Below are 23,023 nucleotides of genomic sequence, written 5' to 3'. Positions count from 1 at the left end.
CCAAAAAAATACATTTTAGTAAATATTATATATATATATATATATATATATATATATATATATATATATATATATATATATATATATATATATATATATATATATATATATATATATATATATATATATATATATATATATATATATATATATATATATATATATATATATATATATATATATATATATATAATGTTGAAGTTATAGAAATAAGTTGAAATTGCTAACAAAATAAGCGAGCATTTTAATCACTAAAAAATTAGCAATTAAAATTTTAATTTAAACTCTCTCAATGTAATAAGAATTTAATAAAAAAATCCTAGTTAAGAATTAAATTATTCGTCAGAAAAAATAAAATTTTGATAAAATGAATTTTATAAAAAGCTTGATGAAATTTGACGCCTGCCATTTGCCAACTTACCTCAATATGACTTTTTCCCAAAAGTAGGGCTACCGGATAGTGCACCAAATAACTCTTTGGAACATTTCATTAAATAATTGTACCATTTATCTATCCATCCTATAACTAATCTCAATTGTTGAGTGGTATAACAGTAACGATAGAATCCTTCAATACTCACTACAGTAAAAATGCGTCCTATGTCAACTTACCTTCGTCCCTTGTAATGTGTAATGTGGGTATCTAATGTAGGTATGTAATGTGGGTATAGAAGGGAAGCCCCGTTCTTCCCTACTATACCTACATTACATTCATGATGTCTGGTCTAAGCAGTAGACAACAATGCATTAGTCTTTTATTTGAACAGCTTGTATATATAGAAGATCCGTTAATGATTAATCCAGATAGTATTTTCTAGGCTGTCTCCTTCATTCATGCTGGTTATTGTCAGTGTGCAGCTGATGCCTCTTCTCGGATCAGGACCAGTCTGGAAAGAGACTGTTGTTCAAGGTTTGACTGAAAAATGTCAAAATTATTGGTGGGCCAATTTTCTGTACATAAATAACTTCATTCCCAGCGCAAAGGCGGTAAGATTTTTCCTCACTTATCGCTTTTTTTTTTTTTAATTTTTAAAATCGTGTATCAGAACGATAGCTGTCAACTTTTGGGATCCATGAGAACATACTTAGAATAGTATGCATAGATGTCAGCCCATGAGTTTTTCCTCCTCACGGTACATAAAGTGGTAGCGAAACAATATTTGACTCCATTTATGCCCAGGCACAAAAAGCGGTCTACACATAAAAAATTGTTCACAGAAAAAGTGATAGCACATACTTGTTTATACCAAATGGATATTTCTTCTGTTGATTACCACCAAAAAACTTATGTAATGTTACTAATTTCATATCCTATTATAAAGGTTTATATTACTATATTGTGAAATCAAATCTACCTTGTTTCGAAAATTAATCCTAGCAATTAAACACTAGTTTTATTACTTTTTTCTTTATCAAAACAGCAACTGCCATTTAAAAGGACACTACTTTACTTACTTTATTTAACAAAAGCTGGGCACCTGGGCCGCGCAGAAGACCATATCCCATTCATCGTGAAATTACAATAAAATTAAAAAATATAAGCAGTTTGTATACAGAGTCTCTGGGGTGACTGATATTGTTAAAAGGACACTAGACACAATCATAATTAAAATACAGGCAACTAAAAATGTAAAATACTGGTGAATAATGAATTGCGATAATCTTTTAAACGAAAGTTACATTTTCAACTTTCTTTGTAGCATATTTCTTTCAGTTTACTGTTCAGAATTTCTGCAAAGAATGTTTTCGCTTTAAATATGATTAGTAGACAATGTAAGTCGTAAGTCATGATTGTGGTTACGATTCAATAATTAAATAAATAAAGATGAAGTGTGTTTCTATCACTTCTTATAATTTTAGTCACCTTTGCCATCTCTGAGCTGTCGTCATGCATGTTTAAGTTGCAATAGTTAAAAGTAGTAGTAGTTAAAAGTATATTAAATTAAATTTGTTAAAATAGGACAAACATGAATGTAAAAGTTTTGTAGGGACTATAAAGAATTCTAAATCAAATTTAACTATCAAATAATTTATTACAAAAGCTTTAATCTTAATATTACTTTGAATATAAACATAAAATCTTGCGCAGAATGCGGGTCAGTTGGCAGCTATATTTTTACCGAATGCCATCTAATGTGAATAAGAAAAATTTACCCTATTTTTGCAAACCCTATTTGTCATCAGTCGTATTTCAATTCCGAATTTGAGTTGTCCCGATGTGATCTATTTTAAATGTTTTGTATTCTTTTCCGTGTAAGTGTTGTTTTATTTTGTATCTATTTTTAGGTTATATTATTTTGCAACTATTTTTATTAAGAGGATCATATCCTTTCATAGGTTATAAAGTATAATAGTTTAGTTTTTCGGTGTTTGTTTTTATAGATGAATAGTTACATATATATTTAAATCTGAAACATTGAACTGATTTAAAAAATAAGTAAACTTTTTATATTATGATCAAAGAAGTGCTAAAACTATATTAATTTTATATTCCAGTGTCTACCGTGGCATTGGTATATCCCAGTTGACACGCACCTGTATATGTTAAGCTTAGTTGTTCTTATTCCTCTTAAAAAGTACGTATGTCCGCCAACAATCCCTTAATAAAATTAAATAAATTTTAATTTCTTATTCACTATTTGTAATTACTTAGACATCCTCTGCTTGCTTTTGTGCTCAATGGAGTGATTCTTGTTTGCGGCATAATCATTACAGCTGTTAATAATGTCTACTATAGACTGCCTCCTACTGCGATATACGTTTACAATCATCCAGAGTAAGTACTGTTTGTATATTTTTTTCCATATAGAATTATAGAGTGTTATTAGAAAATCAACAAGTATTATTCATAAAATGTTTTTAATTTTAGAGATACAACAAATGGTTATGCTTAACCCTCCTGGCGTTTCCCCTCTCTCTTAGTTTCTTACTACAAGCGGCAGACATATTTTAGAAAGATGCCACGAAAAGTGTCGAGGGTCGGACAAAAGGTATGCTTTCCCCTTTCCACTTCAATTTGTGGTTAAAAGGGGTGATTATCGGTCTAGGAGGTCCAGGTGGGTCATGACAGTTTGATGGATGAATCGCGTATGTGATTCACTTTTTCGAAAGTCATTTTTGAACTGTGGTCAACATTGCACTTTCCTCTGAAATATCAAGCAATGAAGAAGACATTTTTACTGATAAGATTATTGCTTTTAGGTTAAATTACACTTTTTCTTGTCCTTTGAACTTTGACTATGATAACGTTGATATATAACATCAAAGGTTGTTATCAATATCCCCTGTGATGGTACTGAATAGGTTCTTTCTACTGATATTTTTTCCTTCCTAGCTCTTTTGACTTCTGTTATTTCCCAGATACAATTGCCAAGTTTTAAAAAAAAATGCGCATCCTTTTTAATTTACTTCAGTTCTAAGTTCATGTAGGATGAGAACAATTTCGTTGATATACGTGTTAATAACAAATCATATTTACCTTTTTAATCCACATTAATGATATCTTTGAATTTAAAAAATAATTTATAGTACTTATATAGTACTTATATAATAGTACTATAGATGCGAAATATAACGTCAATTCAGTGGATATTATATTTTCATGTATAATGGCTCTTTTTCTTTGAGAGGGAGAAAAAGCTTTTGTTAAGCTCTGTTTCAAAACGAAATATCCATTTTTAATTCATCGTTTACGCGATTGAGTAAAAATCGTTAGGTATTCTAATAGAGATTTATAAAACTTCAAAAAATATGAATTTCTATTTACACTAGTAGTTATTAAGCAAAACTGCATTTTTCATTACATTTTTTCATAGTAAAAATAATATTAAGAATGAAAACATATCAAAATCTTATTAAATTTCGCATGCAAGGAATAAATATCAGTACAAGAATCATTGCAAGAATATTTTTTCAAGCAAAGGCGGGATCAGGGGAGGGGGAATTGCTCCCCTGTCGGCCATGCCCCCTCCCCTCCCACGGGAAAATTTTAAAGTCTCGTCCGGAAAATAGTCTGGTCACATTTTTTTCTAAATTATGTCAAAAATTCTTTTACAAATGCCTAATAAAAAAAATTTGTAGTTGACTTTTTATCTATTTGTTCTTAATTAGTAACAAAAATTAGTAAAATATATTGTAAATTCTATGTAATTATAGTTTCACTGCACTACCCATAACTTTACCTGTACATTGTCAAACTAGAGACTGGATGCGATTAGACATAGGTGAAATTGAAGACTTTTCGAAGTCCCATAGAAATCCTTTCCCACAGACACATCTTCATTTTCTTGGAAACTTATCTTTCAAACTGCTATTCTTTCTTCTGGAGAACTAAGAAGGGGATACACAGGTCCTCTTCTTTGCGAATTCTTTTTTATGTAATGTGTTTATCAATGGTTTATATGATCACATAATTTCTTTTTGAAATTTTCAAGCAAAATGAAAGTATAAGAAAAAAATAAAAAAAATTTAATTTTTTAATCTTTTTTTTTTAAAAATACTATTAATTGAGGAAAATCATTTACTTATTCGGATTCAAGGTTTATATTTTAATCAACGCAATAAATATGCAGTCGGAAAAAAAACAATAACAAAATATTTTTTATTTATTATCTTTTTTATCATTTTCTTAGTAGTAAAAAGATTGTTGATTGAGTCAGAAAAACAATTAAACTGTTCATATTCAATATCCTAAAATATATATTAATCAACCTAACAGATTCTCATTGACTTATTTTATGTACAGTGCATGAAATGGAAAAAGGGAACACCTTGATTAACTTTTGATTTAATCATATTTTCACGTACAAAGAATCAATACCATATTTTAAGTTACGAAAATAAACAGAAAAACGCATTCTGATCTGGATAAACATACAAGTTTGTCTATAGTTTCAGGTTTGTAGATCTTGCTATTTTATTTTATCCGTCGTTGAACAACCGACCCAATTTCAACTCCGTAGCCTTGTAATTTTGAACCAATCCAGAAGACCAGGAAACTCCTGGATAAGTACCCCCAGTGTTGTTTATTTGTTATGGGAACATGGGGGGCTTTGCGACTCGATAGATTTAACGTGCATCAGTCGCCATTTACTGCACGGGAATTTCAAAAATCGTGATTCAGAATTTTTCAACGCATATTATAAATATATTAAATATTTTATAACTATTTAAAACTATATTTTTTGCATGGAATTACCTTTGGAAAAACGAATTTTAACAATTGTATGAAAATTTTTTCGATTCAATCAGAAAGCAAAATCGGTCAAATAAGTCCTGAAAAATAAAAATAATTTTTTTTTTTTCGAAATTTGGTCCCCTAACTTCTTAATTTTTAGTGTCCATTTCTTGTGACTTAAAATTCGTAACTATGAAAGCAAAAACAAATTTAAATCGTAGAGGAAAGAATGTTTCGCGTTGACATGTGGTAAACAATAATCAATTGACTGTGTGAAAGGTTATTCGTTGCAGGCATATGCCAATATGTAAAACGCTTTTGCAGGGCGAAACAGAAATCTTGGTAGAAAGTGTGCTTTCAGCTTTGCAGTGAAACGAAAACATAGGCAGACAAACAGCAGCCATGTGTTGCAATTTTTTTAAAAATGTAAGTTAGTTAATATTCGTTTCTCGGAAGCAAATTTAAAATTTGTAAATTTAAAAATAATTACAAATTTCAGCTATATTGTTTGAATCTTATATTTTCAGCCGATGGACTTACTCTTTTTCTCAAATAGAGAAATTAGCATTTTGCCGGACATAGATGTTCACTTTAAAAGCATCTTTGAAAAGAAAAGGGAATCGCAAGGAGAAATTTTCGAAGTATCTTTGTATTTATTTACAATATATATTAGCATCGAGTCCCCTGATTAAAATAGCCCTTTTTTTGTCCGTAAAATTATACAGTGTAGCAATTAAAAAAAATAGAAATTTTGCAATTTTATGGGCATAACCATTTCGAAGTTCCTTCGAAACGGGGCATGATATATTTAGATAGAATACGTGGATGCAAAAAATGTACTTAAAACTTTATTTGCAAAACATTTAAATGAGTCAAAAGTCAATCGATGCATATAAAAATAACATTTTATATTAAAATATTCTTTAAATGTTTTGTTAAATGTGCATGAAATTTCTGATTTTTATTATCGAATAATTTTTGCTTTATGAGAGTAAGAAGTGTCGAATTTTTTTGAAACAGCGGTTACTGCTACAACTATTCTTCATTACAGAAGTAATTTTTACGATTACAATGTATGATAAATTGCACCATACAGTACAAAATATATCGATAACAGAAAAAAAAAATTAGATTTAAATTTACATTAAAAGGAATCTGCACATTATGGGTATCAATATTACTGATTTTAGATTCTTAGAAACACACTTGAAAAAAATGTAAAGTATAATTAATTTAAATATTTTGAATTTGTTTGAGCCCCCCAGTCGGGGGAGACTTGACCCCTTGTCGGGCAGAGTCTGGCGCCATCCTTGATTTCAAGAATTAATACATTGATTCTTTGCTATTTTGTCTACTGCTTTAATTTCGTGTGAATGATTTTTACAATATAAATCAAACAATATATATTGTAAAAAAAGTACGTCACAGTAACAGAATTTAAATATACAAAAATAAACATATTTTTAAAGATTTTTGGTTGTATTGATTTAGTATAATAAATATCAATTAAATTTTTTTCATGAAAAAAATTAACTCTTTGCACCATGATGACCTATAGAATCAGTTATTCCAAATATGTTTCTGAGACACCATTTAGAAATATTGTCTCAGACTCAAAGGTAAATAACTATACTTCTAGCTGACAACACTAATTTTTTCCGCCTATAGAATAGAATACAGTGCATGCAAAATCGGAAAAAAATCGTTGCTCTGCTTTTCTTTTTCTGTGAAAAAAACTGACAATAATTACAACCTGTAAACATGACATAAAAATACTTTGTCATAAAAAAGTACTTCGATTATGCATTATTCAAGGTGCACACCTTTTGTATGGCAATTAAATGACATAGAAAAGAATTACACAAAAAAAAGGAAGATATTTTCAAAATTGGAAATGGTAAATAGAATGAATATGGGATTTTATATTTTCATTCGTTAGTTTATATATTCATTACTTTATATTCTTATATTCATTAGTCTATATTTAATTTTTATAAGTAGGATATGTTTGCTTTTTTTATTTCTTTATAGAACCTAACTTAGCTGGAAAAAAAATTGAAAAAAACTTATGTGTATAAGTATAAAAATCTATTACAATATAAATATTGCTTTCCCCCGAATTCCATTCTTTCATCCCTCTTCAAAGTCAAGAGATAGGAAATGACTGACGTATAATAGGAAATGAGCTATGGGATTGCAAATTCAGGTTTTTAAGTCGAACGTCATCGAACTAGTCACTCCTTCTATTCAGAATAGATAAGGGTAGGATTTCTTTTCTAGGGGGGTGGCGGAGTAAAAATATTGACTCAAAAGGACAACGAGTTAGGAAAGAATCTCGATTTCAATGTAAACAGTGCAATGTCACTTTGTGTGTTGTACCTTGTTTTGAAGTATATCATACAATTGAGAATTTGTAATTTTTACACATGTTTAAAACATAATACAACTGATATTTTAATTAACATTAACCTGTTTAACATTTTCTCATTTAAATAAATATTTTATTGCATAACTTCGTTTGTATTTTATAAATACTATTTAATAGAATAAAGTAAGCTATATATAAATGAATTTTAATGAAGTTGCTATATTTTGTATTTCTAACGAGGTTATCAGTATAATTTTATCTTTCATCTAATTTTCTTTTTTATTTTTAAATTATTACTAATACATTTAAGCAGATCAAATTTAGGAATAAAGTTTTCGGGATCTTTAGCTTCAAATTTGCAAAAAAATAAAAACTTATTGCACTACTTTTGTAACATATCAACTAATGAAAAGTTGCAATAACATTTTTTTTTTTAAAATTACATTTTTTAAAGAAAAAAGTATTATACGTATTACTCTATGGTTTCAAATTATATGTGCTAAGAAATATTTCGTGTAATAAAACTTGCCTCCCTGTCCACTATATTTACTATTTATAAGAGTAACACTTTAAGAATATTTTATTTATAGTAATTAGCAACGTATTTAAGGAGCTTGTGGGTTATGGATATACTTGAGATTATGGTAGGGCGCAAGAACTTGTTATCACTTAAAAAAAAAACATATAAGAGGTTGCATTATGCCTTATAAAATAAATTACACCGTCATTTATGAATTCAAAGATATACAATTCCTAAGAATGAAAAAAAAAACATCATGTCTTTCATATTTATTCCCAAATATTATTATTATTCATCCTAAATTTATTGAAGCTCTTATTTTAAGTTTTATTATTTTCTTGCAGTCGAGAATTTCTCGAAAAGAATCGCAGAAAATACAGTGACAAATCTTCTCTGCATTTCACATTTCGCTAACTTAATGCAACACGTTCTGCTTATTACAGTACGTCCATTTCTTTTAGATCATCTTTCATAGTATTTTTGATCATAAATAGAAAAGAAAGCGATAGGCGAAACTCACTTCATCCGAACACTTATAAGCGGAGTCTAGATTATATTTTCATCACAATAAAGCTTGTTTATTGCTCATTTCAAATGAAACTTCTAAAAACGATTTCAATAACTTAACAAGATCATCACGTAACTAGAAGTATCATTTACTTTTGTATTTAGACCGTCAATAGATGAATATTCTAGTACGAATGACAGTACTGTAATACTTAATTTGATTGTGTTAAATTAATGGAATATTAGGGGGAGTGGAAAGTAAGGTCATTTCGGTGCAGTTGGTATTTGTTACCAAGATTTTATTTTTAATCAACACTGTATTCACCCTCGTTATCAACAACTTTCAAATTTCGGATTGTTTAAAATGTATATCGTAATGTGAGTGACATAAAAAATTTAAAATTTATTTGATTATTTGCAAGGATGGAAAAAAATGTTTGGTATATTAAAACTCACTTAGTTATTTGAAGTTTTAACAACTTGTAATTTTTTTTTACATAATTTATTAAGAAAATTTAAATTTATTATTAAACTTAGTTGTTTTTACTGAAACAAGCTATAAATCGTTTTCTTTAAAATGTATATCGTAATGTGAGTGACATAAAAATTTACAATTCATTTGATTATTTGCTTGGATGAAAAAAAAAATATTTGGTATATTAAAACTCACTTAGTTATTTGGAGTTTTAACAACTTGTAATTTTTTTTTATATAATTTATTAAGAAAATTTAATATTAAACTTATTTGTTTTTACTAAAACAAGCTATAAATCGTTTTCTTTAAAATGTATATCGTAATGTGAGTGACCAAAAAATTTACAATTCATTTGATTATTTGTGGGGATGGAAAAAAAATATTTGGTATATTAAAACTCACTTAGTTATTTGGAGTTTTAACAGCTTGTAATTTTTTTTAATATAATTTATTAAGAAAATTTAAATTTATTATTAAACTTATTTGTTTTTACTAAAACAAGCTATAAATCGTTTTCTTTAAAATGTATATCGTAATGTGAGTGACATAAAAATTTACAATTCATTTGATTATTTGCTTGGATGAAAAAAAAATATTTGGTATATTGAAACTCACTTAGTTATTTGGAGTTTTAACAGCTTGTAATTTTACTAATTTAATAAAACGTATTTCCAAATGAAAAGAATTTCGATTTCCTCTCTATCCATGAAAATGTTTCAATATCATTAAACTAAAGTACAAATAAAACTAGTGTCATAGGTGATGGGATTTTAGACAAACGCTGAGAAAGTCCAGAACATTTCATGAAGAGGAGAGAATGCTTTTAGAGTTAACTTCAATTGCAAGAATTGTTTTGAAATATATTTTGTAAGCAAAAAAAAAAAAAAATTTTTTTAAAAAACAATTAATTACTTTAACTAAATTAGTTAAATATTATAGAAAATTGGAAATATTAAAAATTCATAAATTAGTTCATTAAATATTACATTATTATTTAGAGAAGAAATAATTTGCTGCAATTTACACTAAAATTAAATGAATTTTCGAAAATTATTTGAAATTTAAAAATACAAAACGATTTAAAACATTTAAAGATTTAGTATAATAAATTAAGCAATAAATATTGAATAAAATTAAATCTATCGAATAAGTTGAACAAAAAAAAATAACCTGTTTATTAAAGGTAAACTTTTAGTTTGAGTGGGGGTTCAAAAATCAAAAAGAATGCAAAATATTCACATCTATTCAAACAGAAATACTATAGCACAGAGAGTGATTTACGATGACAGCTTATACGCCTCTCAATTTGTGAGCAGTAGGAGGTTGAGGGGGAAGGAAATATTCTAGAGGAGAAAAAGACGGGTTCGCCGCTCCAGAGGCAGATCGTGAACCCGTGAAAACACGGGCAAGCCGCTTTTAGCAAGGAAATGAAGCCCGTAATATAACGGGCTTGACGCCAGGAGGGTTAAAATCTCTGGTAGAAGCTATAAATAAATTATACAGAGTTATTCATAATTCCCTCCGGGGTTTCGAAGCGTTATAGTAAAAAAACGAAGACGAATAGTGCAAAAAAGAACATATGAAATTATTACGAAAGTATTCAAGTTTTAATTTAAGTAGTTGCCGGTAGATGGCAGTAACATGTACCACTGAAGCTAGTTGTAGTAAAGAAAAATGACGTTTACAGACGGAGGGAAATATGAATAACCCTGTATTTGCGATAACAATTTATGTATCAGTTCACTACCACTGGAAAAGATAGTTCACACAAATCTCAAATTTGGACAGTGTATTTTAATGTACCTTTTCAAAGACGTCAACTAGCTCCGGTTTATGAGACATTTTTTTTGAATGTATAAATTAATTAAAATTCTTGGTTTATTAAATCACTGACCGCTTTTGGCAACCAGCTTGGTCACCTTCCAAAAATATCTCGTACAATAAATTTTAATGATAACTAAACTGGATGTACTGCACAACTGTATTTAAATATCCTAATTCATCAACCCCTCCTGCAATGCTAACACCTTAAATAGTTTTAAACAATTATATTAACTAAATTTTTTTTTACCTTGATTTCATTGAAGTCATTTCATGATTTGATTGAAGTACTTTGATTTCAATTTTTTGTCAGGCAGAAATTAAAATATAAAACTCACCTTAAGTATGAGTTCGTGAGATTTCAGCAAAGTAGGCAACAGAAGTATTAATTCCCTCTCTGTCTTGAGATAAGGTGGAAAACTCATCCTAATGCTCTATTACGTGCTGTTCTACTTTCTCAATTACTTTTGAAGCAATTTTCAAGCTTTAATTTGAGTATCGTATAACATACATATGGTTTTTTGCTCGAAAAAGGTTAGCTACGTCATCAACAATTGGTAAGAGAGTATGCGGCACCATGGCCCGTTTATGCTTAAAATTTCTACAGTCATTTCAGAAGGGATCAAAAATCAATCTAAATAATTACTTCGTAAATAAGTTTTTATTTATATAAAAATGCAAAATTATTCTAAATAAATACTTAAAATGTCACTAACTATTAAACAATACTTAAATCTTTACTTAAGACAACTTAACAAAATGAATCTAAATAATTACTTAACAAAAAACTAATTTTTTAACTACTTAAATTGTTACTTAAGACAACATAACAAAATGAATAGTAGCTATAGTGTTGCCAATAGGTAGAGAAATACACGAGTTTATGGTGCCACATAAGAAAAATATGTAAGTAGAATAAAAAAAATGTTTTCATCATCTACTACATAAATAATAATTTCAGAAAATAAGTTGTGAAGCGGTGAGTTCCCGAGAATATAACACCCAACTATCCATACTGCTTGTGATTTAAATAACTTATTAAATAAAAAAAATTATTAAATAACAAAGTACCTTTTAGTTCTTTATTAAAGTACCTTTTAGTTCTAACTGAAATAAAATTCTATGTAACTTGAAACAAGGTATAGAAACGAAAATGTTGACAGCCAAGAATATTTTAATCTTCCTGAAAGCAAACTGTAATGAAATGATTTTACTCTTTTCCGTTTTGAGATATGTACTTTAAGCCTCCTTGTGGAAAATCAATTTGTTTTTAATGTATTATTATTTGTTTCGGAAATATGGTTTGAAATATTACTTTTCGCACCTCTACGTATAAATGTTTCAAAGTTCATATGTAAATCCCCTTTGTTATAGATGAGGCTTTTTGTCGGGAAAATTACTAAAAATTCTAAAAAGCTCCAGCCTTTAATTGCGTGCCATTAGAAAAAAAATTCCACAATTGTTTTTTAATTTTAAGCATAGCTCAATGGAGAAAATGGACATATCATTTGATTGGTTTTTTTTCCCAACTACTGTTATGACTATCTTTTAAAAGAATAACTTGTAAATAATATTTATTTGTAGTGTTTTTAAAAAAAAATCTGCACAAGTGAAGGTAATTATTCTGAGTGTCCCAAGAAAATGCCGACAATTTTTAAAATTAAAGAAAAAAAGGAAAAAGATAGAAATTTTTGTTTTGCTATGTTCCATTTAGGGAACGAGATCGTTATTATATGAAAGTTACATTAATTAATGGCAAAGTTCATCTGCTGATTACGCGTTGAGAAAATAGTTGGTTGTCCTGGTCGTAATATGCTTGTTTAACCCCTTCAGTTACGAAATACACATTAGTGTACTTCACCAAATACAGATTACCTAGAGCTAAAAAAATGAAAATGTGTTGACGAACTTTTTCTCAAGACTGCTTAAAATTTTATAAAGTTAACTTCCAATTTAGTTTTGTAAAAACAGTTTTGAAGTTTCTACTTCAAGATAAACAAAATGCAGAGATGCTGGTTTCATAAATTCAATTTAGCAGATTTTTATCCACCACTATTTCTAAATAATTCGTAGGTTTACATAATTCACCACTTTCTAGTACTTACGACTTGCTGTACCTTTTAAGAAGCAAGCAAAAATAGTCTGATAGTACTTCCAAAATTTACTGTGTAGTTATTTACCGTTTATTTAATTATTATGGCTTGTCCGGAGCAGTTGGGATCTCTGAAAATGTAATTTTTTTGCAAATATTTATACTTCAAAGCATGCATAGTTTTTAAAATTCGGCAACCACTTTAAAACAATATTCAGGCCGTGCTTAGTCAAAATACATTGAGTTAGAATAGGTTAAATTGTTTAGATTTATATCATGCCACTTTCTGGAAACATTTCAAAACCAACAGAAAAGGAACGAGAATACAAAATGTCTGAACTCATTCCAACCAATCAAAAATGTTAGTGAATCTAATAAATATTTGCGTTTAAACTTAAGAGTTCTTAAACTTAAGATGAAATTGCCGCCATTACATTTTTAATGTTATATGGAGAAATGTTTCAGGGACATTGATTATTATGTTGACAACGGATACTTCCGGACGTATCTACATTGTTCTACATACTGTGTAGGGCTAACAGTCGGCTACATTATTGCTTCAAAACCCGAACTTCGCATTCCAAAGGTAAAATTTTTTTTCTTTCACTTTCAAATATTTATATGTTTTTAACGGCAACTGAACAATAGCAGTTTTGTAAATAGAATGATTTGAAGAAAATTGAGTAAGAGATAAGAAACGATATCATGCAATACTTTACAATCATCAAATGCTTGTAAGCCACAATAAGAGGTGTGGGTATTTAACTGCCATTAAACGAAATACAGCCAGCCGTTTTTCAAATGAACATATCAACAGTTGGTACATTTATGTATATAAAACTTGTATTTTATGAAAAATTTGAACATAAAGCTTAGGTGTCGTACTGCCCTAATAATTCGGGATTTTTTCTCGATAATTTAAAAGTGCGAACTGGAATTTTAAGGTGAATTTGCGAAGCTAATCAGGTTGTTTTATGATTTAGATGCACGCGTTCTTCCTTAGCAGTGTTCTCTATGTTTGATTCATATTTTACAGTAAAAGAAAATTTTCTGAGATTAGAAATACTCTTTAAAGTTTTGAGATTTGACTACTTGGAATTCTCACTTCTATATGATACGTGATTGTGGTCATAAATGTATTAAACTAGTGACGTGTCTGTTGTTTTAAGACGTGTTTAGTGACGTGTCTGTTGTTGTCACTTTATAAGACTTATAAGACTTTTGGGAACCCAGGTATAATAAAGAGGCAATGATCGACTTAATGAACTTATTTATTTGTGCTTAACACATTGCACACTGGAGACTTTTCCAAAAAATGTATTACAACTGTTATAGATTTGCATTTCAAAAAAGATTCAGGTAAGTTGTTATAAAAGTTGGAGCAAGCTTGTCTCGATAGCTACAACTAAAATCTGAGTCCATAAATAATCTATATGGTGAAAGTACATTATAAGTTACCTATCCTTATAAAGTCGCCCATCATCCGAAGCTCTACCAAAAGAAACACGGACTAATAGAATCGGATACAATAAGTGAGCATGAAAAAGTAAAGCCCTCAAAAACCACAAAATTTAATTATTTATCAAATGCAAAGTCCATTTGCATCCATAATGCTTCGAATGTTTCCATTAGAAATATAACTGTTAAACTAAATGAATTGTTCATTGATCTGGCCAATAATGCGTAAACGCACCACTTTATGTCTTAAATAAAATATTATTTTTCATGCGCGAAACTTATTTTATGTCTTAACTAATGTATTTTAAACACATTTCAATGAAAATAATACCGCATTTTATGAAATTTCTATCCTTGAATTATCTAACATGAGTTAAAGCCTAGATAAATAAGTAATAATAATTGTTATTTTTAGATAATTAATTTATGTGGATGGATTACATCTTTTGTTCTTGCTTTAACTGTTCTATATGGTGTCTATGAATGGAATCAAGGCAAAGTTCCTAGTCTGTTGATATCTACCCTTTACACATGTGCCAACAAGTTAATTTGGTCTCTTGCTCTAGCTTGGGTGACAATTTCGTGCATGACAGGAAATGGAGGTTTGTTAAGCATTATTTGTAAATACTTTGAGTAGTTTAATTTTTCATATGTAATAAAATTCAACACTATTACACAGCTTTTATTAATTGTATTTTCGACCATTTTCGAGCTAGCTGAAATACTTAATTTGCCACGGTGTTACAGTCAATCAAAATTCCATTGACTTTCCGACTAGATAATGCTCAAATTTACAGCTCTGTGTTGAATCACTTAACTCTTTAGTGGGCCATTTATTTCTAGTAATAAATTAAAGTAGGTAAATTAAAGAATTTTTGCTAATGAAATTAGTATAAGAATAGTAATTGATATGAGAAAAGAAAAACTAATTTACCTTATAAAAAATTTATTTAAACAGTAAGACCATTTTTTTGGTTGTAAGTATATTTACCACGACCCATTAGGTACTTTTATTTTGACTCTTATTTTTCTTTATTTATAAAATGAATTGTACAAACTTCAGAAAGAATTATGCATTTTATAACTTTTATACGTTTTCTTATACTTAAAACTGGTTGCCAATTTTATTTAAACGCACTTCAAGGAAGCTGAAGTTATTAACAGATCGAAACCTAAATTAAAAGTGGTAGAAAAGTTAACACGGACTTTAAAAATTAGTGGTAAGTATACTTACCACGCCCTTAGAAAGGGTTAAAAGGTTTCAATCGTTTTCTCATTGCTACGAGTAAGAAATAAACGATATATCTTTTTCTAAAAGGAATTTACCATTAATCAAAATTTTAGCAATTTCTGGCATGCTTATATTTTTGCTGAAAATTTGTGCTTGACGACGATAACAAGCTTTATTTACTTTTCTGGCTGCTATATTGTGTAATAAATGAAAATACTTATTACATATTTTTATAGTCACTATTGAGTTATTTATTTTTAATCAATTGATAAAGAGCTTAAAGGAGGATTTCAAAAACATTTCGGCTGTCAATATAAGCCCCATGACCTCACTAGGCCCCATGACTTCACTCTTTTATGCATGTAATAATTTTCATGATTTGAGGCTACTGTCGATAGAAATTAGCAACTTCTTAAGAATCTTTCTGTATTTTTCAATTGAAAACATAGAACAGCAACTATGCTTAGCATAAAATATGCATAAATTGATACAAGCTAGTTTATTTAAAGTTATGGCATCAAAGGTCTAGATATTTTGAAACATGAGGAGCATCATCAAGACAAAAAATTGAGTTATGTAGTATAAAACATAGATAATAAATGGTGAATAATGTTTATCGCGAAAGAATATTGATGAAAGTAGAAAATTACCCTTATTATTCTCGTAATTATAAACAGAATAAGATAAAATACGCTCACTATAAAATGAAGAAAATTGTGATCACAGGTTACCCATTGGCAAAATGTTTGCTGTCTAATTCTTTTTGGTGAAGAAACTTTATTGTGTTTTCATCTTGGACATCTCTAACTGTTAATCATGAACTTCTCGGTACACAATTTCGCAGACATATTTAAATGCAGCTCAAACTCATTCTGTGTAAATTCTTTTGATGACTGAATAGACATTGAACAGCCAACCGAGATCAATTTTAACATTTTCGGCTTGGTACAATTGTGTTTGATGAAGATTGTAAGCTGTATCATACACCCGTTTCGGATTCATAAGTTCAAACATGAAGTATAATTTGAAAGCTAGGCTCTTTTTCAATTTTATTTGAATAGTGAATGAATCATTTATATTGCGTGGAAGTCAGTCTACGGTCTTGTGCAAGTTATTGGGTACGTTGACAATGGATCTTTTTATCTCTAACTGGTGATCAACTCCCAGTTCTCGTATTTGCATGAAAGGGGTCCGGAGAGTCACCATTCGGTCTTCGGTAGGGTTCAATTCTCTCAACCACTTTAGTACTTTGTGAGGAACGGGCTTCATGCTTGCGTTTGCGAATGGAATCCTTTCGTTTTTCCGTTTGTTTGTAACACTTAAGGAATTCCCGTCTACGCTCTTTTGCATTGGCTTTTTCAGCCTCGGTAAGTTTAGGCCTTGGCATCGCTTTTTTCCTGCTTCAACTCTAATTTTTGGGACCGTGTCAATAAGTTTGGACCCTCTTTATTTGTGATATTCACCTAAATTAGTACCGAAAACGATTCAGTTTGAACCGTAGGTTAAAATTTCTCATTCTTAATTAAAACAATAAAAAGAAGAATATAGTTCAGATGATGAAATTCTCTTTTATTCGCAACTCAAGAAAAATTATTGGGATCTCTCTGGTCCCATATCTCAAAAATAAACTCACCAACTTAATGCATAACAAAATTAAAAGTGAAAAAAAGAATTCTAAAAAAAAACAAACAAAAAAACAAAAAGCATATGGTCGCCATAGCAACGCATGCGCACTGTTTACTATTACTCTTGATTATTGTAGTTGAAAAGGGAGGACGCCATGAAATCCAAACCCATTTTGCTAATGGGTAAAAAAATGCTGGAAAGATGTTTTATATTTTGCTATAATATAAAACAATTGAACATATAAGTAGTAAAGTTATTTTCGACATTAAAAACTCTAGAACTGTTATTGATTCATTGGCGAAAAGTTATAGCTTTTAATTTGAAACATGACCTGATCATTTATACACAAAGTAATCTATGCATTTCAGTTAATCTGTAAGTATTTATAACTATTAATTTTTTTTATCTATACAGGTATCGCGACTAAACTATTGAGCTGGCAAGTATTTGTTCCTTTGGGTCGGTTAACTTATATGACTTACCTAATTCATCCCCTTATACAATTTATATATATTGGTAGTTCAAGAACTTTAATGAGAACTGATCACAGAACTTTGGTACGTATAGAATATGGAACTAATGAAACATATTTCTATTTTTCCCTTTCGAAATGTTATAAAGATTTTATTTTTTGCGTACACATGGTTTAACTAAGGTTTTTCTCTTAACTTTTATTTATCGTTGCAAGAATCAATGCGTAGATTAGATTCATGATGTAGATTTGAGATAAGGATATGAACCTAAAAAAGGAGGAACAGCATAGTGGAAACTTGTAAAAAAAAAGGGGGATTTTTTTAAAGGAATTTTGCAACGATTGTGATAAACTTAAATTAAAAAAATTTTTAGAAATTTTATTGTACTTATTTTTATCGTTAGTTTATCCTGTTAAAAATACAAATATTCAATAAATAAGCATAAAAGCATATCTAATATATTGTTTATTTAACATATTTTTTAAATTATCCATGAATTGCTGTACTCATAAGGTGAAAAAAATCATTCAATTATGATTCTATTTTGATTCTTTTACTCATAAGTTGAAAAAAATTAATCAAATTCGATTATATTTGGATTTTTTAAAACTACATGAATGTGGTGAAGGTTTTTTTGCACGTAATTTTTTTTTTTAAAGTTAATGTTTTTCTCCCCAAAATTACGGAGTTTTGAAAAAAATTCAAAAAAATCACAGAAATTAAGTGACATTTTCATGGATTACTCAGAACCAGTCAATCCAATTAAAAATTTTCTTCTTGCAATGAAAGTTATATTTATTGAGAACATGGTGCCAAAATTTAAAGTAAATCAGTTGAAAATGTACGAGTTAGAGAGACAGCAAATAAGAGAAACATGCTTTCGAAGAAATTTCGGTTAAATTTTTGTGATCCACATAAATATATAAAATTTTGAAACTAACTATAATGCATCAATACCTGATCCATAGGATGTTTCTTCTTCTTCAGCAATCTCAAGTGATAGTCTAGCCTCTTTTCTTGTCAATCAATCCTCATGTAACGTCTATTATGATTTTAGAGTAGCAACCGAAATTCATTTTTATTTTAATGATATTCTTTAGATGATGATCATACATTTATTTGTAATTCTTCCAAAAGTGTCGATAACCATTTTCAACCTTTATTAAAAATTATTGCAGATAAATAAGTCGCGATTTCTAATTTCTACTATTTATGTTGAGAGTACCATTAATTCTTTTTCTTACGTATTATGAACTAACAATTTCCATGGAAATAGCTATTATGCTAGTATTTTAATAAAATGTGTTGACAGGAGAGAACAATGCTGTTTACTAAAAGCAACATTGCTAAACAAATTTTTTGTTTGTATGCTTCACCATCCAATTGTGATTTTTTAAAAGCTAAAGCAGAAGCCAGCAGAAAACTCTCTATTTAATTGAATTTTAGTCCCGAAGCTGCTAACTTGAATTGCGGCCGAGGAATTTTTTTTCTTACAGGTAGGAAAATTCATATTTTAAAAGACAAATTTTTATTTTTACATTTTAAAAAAATTGATGCTATGACACCATTTTCACCATGACGAATCATTAATTTAAACATATGTATACAAGATCTAGATAAGATCCATAAATAAGATTAATATAAGATCCGTATATACGATATTGGTAAGATCCGTATGTAAGATCAAGATAAGGTCCGTAGATAAGAGTTATGCTTCAAAGTGCTGGAAAATGTAGCTTTTTCTTTTCTTTTAAAAATAGATTTTTTAATAAAATTTTTTTTTGGAATTTTCTTCCTTTTTTTTAAAATTACTATATAAATTTTTTCTTAACTACAGTACAAGTTAGCAGCTATGTATATGAATTATTACTATACTATGTAGTGTATTACTTCTATGAATCAACCGTATGTAAGATCTAGGTAAGATCCGTATGTAAGAGTCATGCTTCGAAGTGCTGGAAAATGTAGATTTTTCTTTTCTTTTTTTTTAAAAAATTTCATTTTCTCGTTTTCTTGAATTTTTTTCTTTTTCTTCAAAAACTGCTATGTAAAATTTTTCTTAACTACCGCACAAGTTGGCAGCTATGTATAAGTATTATTACTATACTATGTAGTGTATTACTACTATGAGTCTACCGCTTGTAGATCTAGGTAAGATCCGTATGTAAGAGTTATGCTTTTAAGTGCTATAAAATGTACTTTTTTTGTTAAATAATTTTTTTTACGTTCTCATTTTTTAGAGTTTTCTTCCTTTTTTTAAAAAAAACTGCAATGTAAATTTTTTTTTTAACTACCGAACAAGTTGGAAGCTATGTGTATGTATTACTACTATACTATGTAGTGTATTACTACTGTAAGTCAACTTTGAAAAAGTTTTAGAGAATGTGACAAGGCAAAATCAGGCATACAATCAAATATTTATTAGCATATTATAGGTTAGGTAATGCAACAATAATTTATCTTATCTTTTTTGTCTTATATTTACTTAAGTATTAATTTTCTCTTTAAATATAGATTTACATGTATCTGGCTAACGTTGTGTTAGCTTTTATGTGTGCCTATGCATTGAGCCTAGTGTTCGAATCTCCCTTCATGGCTATTGAGAAACTATTATTTACACACAGAAGAAATACAAAATCAGATGACCCAATAGGAACACCACAGGCAATGTCTGAAAAAAATATGGGTACTGCTGACTTTCAACAACGAGAGTCTTTTCCTAAGGAAATAACGGAAACAGAAGCAAGAATCCGTAGATGAAAGAATAGTCTATTTTTATAATGTCATCTGTGGATATATTGAATATTAATTGAAATATCACACTTTTTTTTGTAAAACTTTAGAGTGAATATTTTGTTAAACTTTATTGTGAATATTATGATGAATATCAAATACTTTTTATTGCTTGACATTTATTATACAATCGAAGAGTTAGGTGAGGGAAAATGAAAGCCTATGGACTAGTAAGTGTAATTTAGAATGGTTCAAGCGCGTGAAGCATGAATTAAAATGTATGTAATCAAGAATGATGCAAATCATTAATATATAAACTTTTGTAAATTAAAAAAAAATTAAAGATTGAGTACATATTTTATTTTTAAAAAGGATTAATTTTATTGCTAATGTTTACTAGTAGTAGTAGTTAGAAAGCTGCAACAGCAGATTCGTCCAACGTATCTGGTAATTTAACAGTTCCCATTTTAAGAGTTGTTCTTCGCGGCAAAGTTTCTTTTACCTGGTATAGTAGTTTAAAATTTTAAGTATAGAAAAAAGTAAGTTCTAGTAAACCTAGAGTAAAGCATGAAGTTTCAAATGATGAAAGTATATTTTCAAAATACCAAAATGCAAACAAACTAGATTACTCAGAATTACGCAGTGGGGAAATAACTCTGATAAAATTTCCTTGCATTTTAACGTTTTTAAAACATTATATATATATATATATATATATATATATATATATATATATATATATATATATATATATATATATATATATATATATATATATATATATATATATATATATATATATATATATATATATATATATATATATATATATATATATATATATATATATATATATATATATATATATATATATATATATGTAGAGTTTCAATGCCATAGTATAATAGCTGCGAACATCACGTAATACTTTAAGATAGTTGCATCATCCTCTTTGTCATTTCGAGAGGCGCCAGCGAGTCCCTATGGGTAAGTCCCGAAGGGGAACTCCCGAATTTATAATTAACTCTTAACTTTATACCATAGAACAATTTAATTCTTATTCACATGCGATTGGTGACCACTGCGCGAAGGCAGCTCTCACCTGTCATGTCAATGTTAACAGTTATATCCTTCTATCTTTTTAATTCTATTAAATTGTTATGTTTGTTAAATTATCGTCATTATTTCATCTAATGCTGCACTAACTCCCATATATATATATATATATATATATATATATATATATATATATATATATATATATATATATATATATATATATATATATATATATATATATATATATATATATATAATTCTGGAATTATCCTGTGTTCAAGAAATAAGACTCTATTAAACATCTAAAGAAAAAAAAACGAGTATTTAAGCTAAACAAATTAAGACTCTACATGCCCGTGTGTTCTCGTTCAATACAGCTGTTGAAGAAGAATACATAGATAAGCAATTATCAAATTCGTGTCGCAACATTTATAATGTGAAGATCGGGACCACTTCAGTTCGCTTTATAAGAAATAATGCTCGCTACAGCAGTGACGCCGCACTTACTATCTGGTTGCGTCGCTCAATGGAAAGGTCTTTCATTTGCCACCTCTTGAGGGCGGTCTTTACACAATTCAATAACATGCTTCAGCTTAACCCCGCTTTTAATACTCATATCACAGTTATGAGCAACAAAATAAAAATTCAAAAGTATAATGGTATTATGTTATAAGCTTTATAATGTATTTGAAATTAATAAGTGATTGTAGTTGCAAAACCCTCCGCAATATCACAAATTCACTCTGGTATTTCAGGAGCAAAAATATCCGTAATGACACCTGTACGTCTAGCCTTCTTGACTTATACAAAAATAGATCTCTTAAGTATTTCCTTAAGACCACTGGACACTCCAACTCCCTTATATGGTCTTCCTCTAATTACGACCCAGATGACCCTAAGTGCAGGAGACGACCTAAGGCCATTCTCCATTACCATAAAAATCTTCACGGCATCGTTTGAGTCGTATTGCTGACTTTTCTTTCCCCCTGACTGGCTCCTCATGTCCTCTTTCATCATTTCCCTTTTCCACCTTCTTGGGTAGGCCCAATCCTTCGCGGAATTACTGCGGCTCATTCTGATTCAATTTACTAATACAACACTACTAACAATGCTAATCATCACTAACTGCTTTGTCAATAATTATAAATAAATAATAATAATTAATTTAAAGAACTTATGACTTTATCTGTTTGTTTATGTTTTTACCTGTCCGTGTTATCCCTGTTTTTTCCTTCTCTTTACAGCAATATTATTTAGCTACCTAACATTAAGTTTACTAACACAAATAATTTTAATATCAATGGCCTTGATTCAGTTTGTAATCATATAATTTACGCAGGTGGCCTTTTTGGCCAGGTACTCCGGTGCACCAAGTATTAGTTTCCGCAGAAAATTTCTGTGCTGGTTTTGGATACTGGTGATTCTGTTTGAACATTTTTCTGATATCTTACGGTTAGGGTGGTATGTTTATGTTATTAATCACA

At 28.9% G+C, this 23,023-nt stretch overlaps 1 protein-coding gene across 1 annotated transcript in view; it reads left to right on the top strand.

The window, feature by feature from the left end:
• The window catches only part of LOC122270177 (nose resistant to fluoxetine protein 6-like), a 38,260-nt gene extending 17,119 nt beyond the window's left edge, over window positions 1-21,141 (top strand). Inside the window, exons 9-15 of the mRNA XM_043046602.3 lie at window positions 819-987; window positions 2,497-2,576; window positions 2,654-2,776; window positions 13,425-13,545; window positions 14,833-15,019; window positions 17,689-17,831; window positions 20,262-21,141. Coding sequence (XP_042902536.2) covers window positions 819-987; window positions 2,497-2,576; window positions 2,654-2,776; window positions 13,425-13,545; window positions 14,833-15,019; window positions 17,689-17,831; window positions 20,262-20,507 — 1,069 coding nt within the window. The 3' untranslated portion in view covers window positions 20,508-21,141. The remainder of the gene's footprint in view (window positions 1-818; window positions 988-2,496; window positions 2,577-2,653; window positions 2,777-13,424; window positions 13,546-14,832; window positions 15,020-17,688; window positions 17,832-20,261) is intronic.
• The last annotated feature ends 1,882 nt before the right edge of the window (window positions 21,142-23,023 follow it).

Source organism: Parasteatoda tepidariorum, chromosome 3 (assembly GCF_982258835.1).
Source record: "Parasteatoda tepidariorum strain Cologne lab strain chromosome 3, Ptep-v5.0, whole genome shotgun sequence".
Taxonomy (NCBI): Eukaryota; Metazoa; Arthropoda; class Arachnida; order Araneae; family Theridiidae; genus Parasteatoda; species Parasteatoda tepidariorum.
Note: the sequence above shows the minus strand (reverse complement) of the source record. Positions and strands in the feature narration are given on the sequence as shown.